Here is an 8,143-nt window from a genome sequence, read left to right as displayed (position 1 = left end):
CTACTTTGAACCTCGGGGGGAACCACCCTAGCCGTAGGCACCCGGTGGCCAGGACTGCCAGAACGCGGGCTAGTGGCCGGCCGCACGCTAATACACAAATATAATTAGTCTCCTTTAATCCTACGTCAAGATTAACTATACCTTTAGCGCTAAGGTATCTCTACACAGGCTTCTCCATAAAGGAAAGCTAGCCGGACCGCTATATATGTTACTACATGAAATAGTCGAGAATACTTGTAATATTCCTAGTATTAGGGAGGACGTATCAAGAACGTATAGGTCGCCGTAGATTTCACCACGGTTAATGCTAAAGAGTACTACAATTTAAACTATCGGCGTAAATTAAACTTACGAAGGCAATAAGGTTTCTCAACTCCGTTTTTATAAATCCTATGTACCAGGGAAGCCAGCTTAGAAGCTCTCTGAACAGTGCGTCGGGCCTTTCACAGCAAAACAATATATACAGGAATTAGTGTATACATAAGCTTGGCGTACTGCTATGTATAAATATCTAGATAGTACATAGCGTTTTGCTTGCTTGGTCGGCAAATAATTTCCAGATAGCAAACTAATAGAAAGTTAGATTATACTACCTGCTTTACATTAAGGATCCCTTTAGATATAAAAGTACTATGACCCACCAGCTCTCGGCACAAACCAGCAGTTCGCCCGCTCCACCGCAAGTTCGGCTTCTCATCACCCAAAATGAGGGTGCTTAAAAGTATGTTGTTAAACAACAAATATGAATTTAAAGCTCTTCAGAGGCCTATCTTAAGCATTATAATTTATACAATACAGCGGTAAGGCAGTAGAATCAATTAAATGGAACACATTAGCGGCCAAAGGTATCTCCTTCCATACAAGTTTCGCAGAGCGAACCACCCTACTACGTAGAGCTGACCGACGCTCCTTGGCAATATGCCTTTTTTCCCATTCGCTAGCTGTTCTTATTTTTAATAAAAGGCTTCCTCGATCGTTAGAGCCCGTGCCTCCGTAAAGTGTTTCCTCGTAATCTTCTTAACTGCCTTCTGTTTATGATCTGGTTGTTAATCAAGGGTTGGAAGGATAATATTATTCGCGCCGAGGGAGAGTCAGATATCGGAAAGGCAGAAGACCTAGGACTTAAGCGGGCTTCTAGATACCTCAAGCAGTATATTCTATTTAATTAACGCGGCGGATTAGTCTTGGACTCGGCTATTGTAAACGTAATATGGTACCCAGTTAAATCTGTAATACTAATAGTAGTAGGCAGGGTTTGTAAACCTCTCCTCAAAAATTACCATGATACCAGGCCTTGGCACCCCACTCCCGTGATTCAACCCAACAACTTCAAATCGCCATTTTCCGACAAACAAGCCTAAAAACAGAAAGGAAGGTATTGTTTAAAAGCCCTACTTCTAGGCTTTAATATTTAGTATACCACCCCTTAGCCCTAATCGCTTGCAACCGGCGCGGCATTAAGTCAACCAGGTAATCAATCAAGGTCGGCCTCTAGAATACTACCCTAAACACTCCGCAGTACTATTTCCACCCTTTTAATATTCTCCTCGTTTGCAGGCAGTTTATAAAGGTCAGGGAACTCCTTTTAAATTGCTTCCTTCATAATTACTCAGTCGTACTCAATTAGGTTCATATCCGGGCTATAAGGTATGTATTCCTGAACCTAGATTCCGTAAGCCTAGAGTCACTCCTTTGTCGCCTTCGCAGTATAGATTCTTAATTTCTGACGACGACTGTAGGTAGAGAGGGCGAGGATGTTATTAGGACTGAAAGAAATAAGGCTAGCGCCTCGCCATGTTGTGATATTTTTCCTTAGTTCTTTCAGCTTCCAAGAATATAGAATTACAGGAAGTTGAGGTTAGTCAAGCAGACCAAACTAAACAACTTTAAGAGGCTTGAGCGCGTAGACGGCGTGTGAAGGGTGGTAAAATGTTATATATAATAGTAGAGGCAACATAGTCCCCTACTACGTTGGGAGAAGTATAGCTATTATAGCTATTAAGTATTAAAATTCAATATTAAAGAGTTGTAGGGGCGTAGTATAGTAGTTAAGAGTACTTGATCCACTCTATTGGGATTTTATTATTGGTCTGTTATCCAAAGCTCGAACAATAGTTTCTAGATTCATAGGGCTGTCGTTGGGAGCCTAGGACTATTAAACGCTTTCCCCTTCGCTATTTTTATTCTTTATATATATATTCTAACTATCCTGGTCGATTACGTTGGGTAATCAGGAATAACTCGAACTCTGATAATAGCGTAGTTGAGGGTATGCTAACCTAGAATCCGAGAATATCTACCTCAAGATAGCTAGTAAATAACTTTTTCAGGGAGATTAAGATACTTAGTTCGTTAAATAGCGAGAAGCTGATGTATAAATAGAGCTTATAGTCCTCTAATATACCGGAAAAAACTATGATGTTATCGATAAAGGCCCGCGCGTAGACTTTATAGTCCTTGTGCAAACGGTCTACAACATACCATCTATAGACCGATGCATTACAGTGTCCTAAGGCTTCCTTGCGAAATTTCGTTACCCCCCTGTCCAAAACACACAAAAACTCACACTTTCAAACCTTTATTTACACAACCACCAACGCCTGTAAACGTAAAGTGAAATTCTTGTTGTTAGGAATTAGCAAAGGACCCTTCCAGGGCGTATCTTTTTATTTGCATCAAGCTTGCATGTACGGCAGTAGAATATGTAGAGGGAGTCCGGATTTTCCAAGGAATTTAAGGCTTATGTCAAGGGATTTGGCATTGCTGCCGCACCCCTCAACTTCTAGCGATCACATTCCGTGTACACCTACACAAAAATAAGTGAACAACCATTAGTTTAATTTCCTCCCACCTTGTCGCAAGAAATCGATCTGTAGTAATTTTTAAATCAATATACAAATTATTTATTTAGTTTTGGATAACGTAATTTGCAGGATGACTTTATTAGCTCGAAAATTAAGCGTTAAACCTCAAGGGCTTATTAGGGTAAACACATTTTAATATAGAGGCTATATACATAAGTTACGAAAAGCAGCTTACATTAATAACTATCATAAAGAACCTACCTCGGAGATAACTCATACCTTTGGACTATAAGGGTAGTTGGTAATTGTCCGGGACAATTACCTAACGAAAAGCTTGCACGTCCATTGCTATATAGCCATGCGCTTTATATCCTTCCTTAAACGTCTACAATATTAGAGACCTTATTTACTTCTTCTCGATCCTTAGTACTTAGGAAGTGGAATCAAGCTCTAACTTTTAATATTACCAGCCTTCTACAAATAAAAGCTTTATATACTCCTCCTCAGGTAATTTAGTTAGCCAGAGGACATCCCCGAGGTTATGGAAATCCTTAACGATCTTAGGGAACCGCCAAATAGTTGTATGGTTAACAGTATATAGATAAATATTTCCCTTCCCTAGTAAAGAGTTTAACAAGGTTAGCACCGAGGTGCGATTCAAAGATAAAGTACTTCTACAGAACCCGAAAGATAGTATTTATATCGCGATCAGAAGTCTACCAAGCATAACGTCGGGTTTAGACCAAGCAACTACGTTAATCAGCAAGTATGATCGTTTAGCGGGGTATTTGGCTCGGCGTTAACTTCTAAGGCCCCAGGCTAGACGTAGGCTACGAAGTTAATAAATAAAATAGAAGCACCTTATATACCTAAACCAGTCTCTAGATCCATAGTTAGCCGATTATTAATAATAAACCAAGTATTTACTGATAAGGTCTAAGCGCAGGCCACAGCTATAACAATTAGGTCGATATTACGAGCTACTCCCGGTTAAATACACATAATGCACAGAACCAAAGGAGTAGCTATAATCGTGATAACAAAGGCTAGAGCTAGGTAAATCCTAACAGTACTGCTATTGTAGTTATCCTAAGTTTATCCAAAGATGTCCCTCTTAGGAACGAATAGTTCGTACCCCTTGTATAATTCTTTAACTGATAAAACCCTCAAGCTATTCGCTTTAATAATAGTATAGCAGACTAGGGCATAAGCTAGCTCAAACCTATATATACGTCCTTTAGCAATAGGCTATCATTATAATTAATGAATTAAAATGGGTTGCCCTAGGTAAGACGTAACGGACATAGGGTTCTGTATTCCGTATATAACTTAGACTAGGGAGCTTATAATGGAAAACAAAATTAATGTCAAATACTCTCTGATATAACTACATAGCCCATATAGACAATAATCCTTGGTAGGTATGTATTAGGGAACTCGATGCGTAATAGTAGCCTGCTTACTGGGAAATCTACTACCCGAGATAAGTGCTTAAAACGGCATATAATAGTGTTATTGTTTCTCTTAGTGCCAGCTAATAAGATACTAAATATTCCCTGATGGTTAACCTAAATCCTATAACTATTAATCAGACGTTCAACTTTTATGCTCCTTAATGGTCTATTCTCGTTACTCTAATGTATCACAGCCGGTGAGCAAGTCATTAGCATCTGTATTAAGGCTGAGCTACAAAAACCCGTCCACCTTTGCTTTAATGGCGACGATTATATGAATTTATTAGCTAATGGGTAGCTATCCTCCTCTATATAAAAAAGGCCTCGGATACTAAGTACGTCTAGGTTGATGAAGGTGGCCTAAAAAGTACACTACGTAGTACTTACCTCCCCTGCTGGCAAAGTTAGGAGGAATAGCTGAAGTACGTAATAAATGTTTAATTATATTCCCCTTCTTTATATATTATCAGTTTTAATGTGGCCTTCGAGGCTAAGGCCCGGGCCCTAGCCAGCCGCTTCTTCCCCGACCCACCAGCCGACCTCTCAGACATTCAGGACCCCGACCTGGCCCACGAATGGCCTAGCGGCTTCGAGACCAGGGAGCAGGTTACCCCTAAGGATATTTACGAAGCCCTGAAGGAAACTGCTCCCTGGAAGGCTCCCAGAGTATAGGCTAGCCGCAGAGAGCCCCTAGGCCGGTACTGGCCCAGCTACTCTTTTCCTTTCTTTTGTAGTATTTTTGGATTCCTATATCTATGGTTCTAGAGGAGGGATATAGGTTTTTCACCCGGCCTACGGGTACGGTTTTCCTGTATACTAGCCGAAGAAGGACCGACGAGCCCTGACCAAGGGCATGGCGGAGTAGGAGAAATAATAATATTATTTATAAAAATTGTATGTTAGGTAGTAACCTAGGCTATAGTAATCGATTCTTATAAGCGAAACACATTAACTATCAAATTAAAGTGTTACTATTTTTACTCTGTTAAATTAGTAGCTTAGCAGGAGAATACCATTAGCGACCCTAAATAACCCTCTAAAAGGTTTTTATGATCTCCTAAAAACAAGAACGTAAAACAAGGTTTGTAATATATCTATCTAATACGGTATGCCTCGGGAGATCTCGTAGTATAGTTGCTAGTCCAGAATATTCATATCCTAAGCCCTCTTTAACTTCCCGAGCTAGCCGTTGTGGTGATACTTTGCGCTATCCTCCTGAAGTTGAACCCCCGAGCTGTATATTTCCCGTATTTTTATATGGAAAGGTAGAAAGTGCGGAATAAAGATTATATCCGTGTATTGTTCCCGGTTTAAACGGGTGCCTTGGAGAAGGATTACAAGCGGACCTTTATAGATGCCGCAAAAGCAGCCCTAGACCCTAACCTTTATATAGCCACTTTTAAAAGTCGGCTGGAGGTAATCGGGGTGGAATTCTGTCTAGGGAGTCCTTATTATATAGACGGTTTGGCTATATTTGCCTACTTGGAAGTAGGATTCGTTGGACAAATAAATCAGGGCCTAGGGAGTATTCTAATTATATTCCTGCTATAGTAAACGCATTTTTCCGTTCTCCGGGCGAACATACGGCTTCTTTCTTACACAACGGCGGTACTTGTTGTATTTGTAGAGGATTTTCCGGACTGTGTTCTTCGAGAGCCGGGTTCCTAATCCGGAAGGCGTTGCTAAGGCTGCGAGGGTGTTTTGACGATGCTTGATTATATAACGAAGAAGTCTCCGAAAAGCTCGATCATTGGGTTTAGGGCCTCCCTGACCAAGGTTTTGATTTATAAAGGTTTCGGATTCCGGCCTCGATTTTTTATTGATTTACTGGATTATATAGCTGACAGTCCGACGCGTGAATCCGGTGTGCTCTGTAATCCGGCCTCCCGACTATTCGGCTGTATCGAGGCCGAAAATAAAGGCCCGGTCGGTTTCTAAGAGTCCGTGTTGCGAAGAGGTTGAAGGAGGAAAAAGTCGGTAAACGTGTCGTCGTCGACGACGATGTGTTTGTATAAATGCTAAAAACGGAAGTGGTAACCAGGGTCATTTTGAGCTAAGACTTTTTGGTGCTTATTGTATAAGTATTATACGTATAGTATGCCTAGGAAAGCCGATGCCCCTATTAAGAGATGCCCTCCTCTGAAGAGGCATAGTGTGACATGGTTGAGTTGGTTGAATGGACTAAGTGGTCTGGGAAAATGGGGTCAAAAATTTTGATTCTCCTATTTAACTCAAGAACTGGCCCTTAGAGAAGTTTTCTTTCCTCAACCTCTTTCTCATACAGCCCGTCTAAATACTACAGACCTCCCTATTGATGTTAGTCTTCTTTTGAAGTCTTTCTCCCGCTTCGTTCTGTTTGGCTGTTTTCCTTCTGTTGTTTTCATCATTCCATTCCAGGCCTTCATTTAGTGGGCTGATCTTAGCTGTGCCCTGATTTCCTAAGCCCAATATTTTTAGCCAAGATCTGAAGTCCCTATTCCTAGCCATGCTCTCAAAAACCTGTTTCCGACTTCATATTTTCAGTACTCTGAATCCCAGCCTCCCGTAGTGAGTTCTAAGCCCTGTTTTCGTCATACTCCCTGAATAGCTAGTCCCTGATAGTTACCTCCCCTCTCGTAAAAGTTGACCGGCTTTGGTGAATTACTAGCCCTCCTTATATTTTCGAGGTATGACGGGTGCTGGTCCTCAGGCTGTAAGGAGTTTTTATTATTTCGCTCACGCACCCTAAACTCTTTAATTAATTTCGGAGCGTTAGCTATATCTTCGTAGTTTTATTTAGGGGGATGTCCATTCTACTTAACTAAAAATATAATTTCCTTATTCATCTACTTCTTATCCAGAAATTCTTAAACTTCTTATTCCCTATCTTTTTCCAATTTAGCCATAACTAGAGCTTCTAACCCTGGTAGAGGTCATTTAAAGCTCCCAAGTTATAGAGTAATACTTTGTAGATTTAGGAGAATATTTATTTATTTCTCCTACTCCGCCATGCCCTTGGTCAGGGCTCGCCGGTCCTTCTTCAGCTAGTATACAGGAAAACCATGTCCGTAGGCCGGGTGAAAAACCTATATCCCTCCTCTAGAACCATAGATATAGGAATCCAAAAATACTACAAAAGAAAGGAAAAGAGTAGCTGGGCCAGTACCGGCCTAGGGGCTCTCTGCGGCTAGCCTATACTCTGGGAGCCTCCCCGACTGTAGAAGCCAGTTCACCACCCCCTTTGCAAGCCTCTGGGCTCTGGCGCCCCTGCCACGCAGTACGTAGTAGAGGTCCAGGCGGGTCCGAATCGCCCGAGGGTCCCAGGGTCTAGGCCTTGGAGGGTACTGGCACCAAACCACCAAGTGCTCCACGGTTTCCTCGCCCTGCCCACAGGCGCAGTAGGGGGTGCTAACCCCCGGGACTTTAGCCCTAAAATGGAAGTCCCTAAGGCCTATTACCCCCGCCCTCGCCTGAGTAAGCAGGGAGCTCTAAGCCTTAGTTAGGCCCTAGTAGCGGGCCAGGGCCCTATCAGTAAATAGGAAGTCGGGGGGTCCCAGTCAGCCGGCCTCCCAGGCCGCCTGCCCTACGCCTGAATCCTCTGTTTCCACCGCTCCTCCCAGGCCTCCCGTTGTACCTCCTCCGCCGGCCTACCCTTAGTCTACCGGGCTACTTCCAAAGCCCTTTTCTCAACCTCTATAGGCTCCTATAGTCCCTAGGCCTTTTAGGTGCCCCTCCTACCTCTAGGTTTCCTAAACCTCCTGTAGAGCCTAGCGCAGGCGTTAGTAATAATCTCCATAGGCTTCTGGCCCCCTGGTAGGACTAGCTGCTAGATTTACTTCTCGAAGTCCGTAAGTCGCTTGTTGAGGTAGAGATCCAGGGGGGGGACCTAGGCCTTAGTTTCTAAAG

General features: G+C 42.5%; 1 protein-coding gene across 1 annotated transcript; it reads left to right on the top strand.

Annotated features, from left to right (window-relative positions):
• Window positions 1-3,909: 3,909 nt before the first annotated feature.
• On the top strand, window positions 3,910-4,930 carry VTJ04DRAFT_163 (uncharacterized protein; the record flags this gene model as incomplete). The annotated part of the gene is made up of 2 exons (XM_069359338.1): window positions 3,910-3,944; window positions 4,729-4,930. The coding sequence occupies 2 exons, from the start codon at window positions 3,910-3,912 to the stop codon at window positions 4,928-4,930; spliced, it is 237 nt and encodes a 78-aa protein (XP_069222773.1).
• Window positions 4,931-8,143: the final 3,213 nt, after the last annotated feature.

The sequence above is a fragment of the Mycothermus thermophilus genome, assembly GCF_041956435.1.
Source record: "Mycothermus thermophilus strain CBS 625.91 unplaced genomic scaffold VTJ04scaffold_1, whole genome shotgun sequence".
Lineage (NCBI taxonomy): Eukaryota > Fungi > Ascomycota > Sordariomycetes > Sordariales > Chaetomiaceae > Mycothermus > Mycothermus thermophilus.
This window is presented reverse-complemented; position numbering and strand designations above follow the sequence as displayed.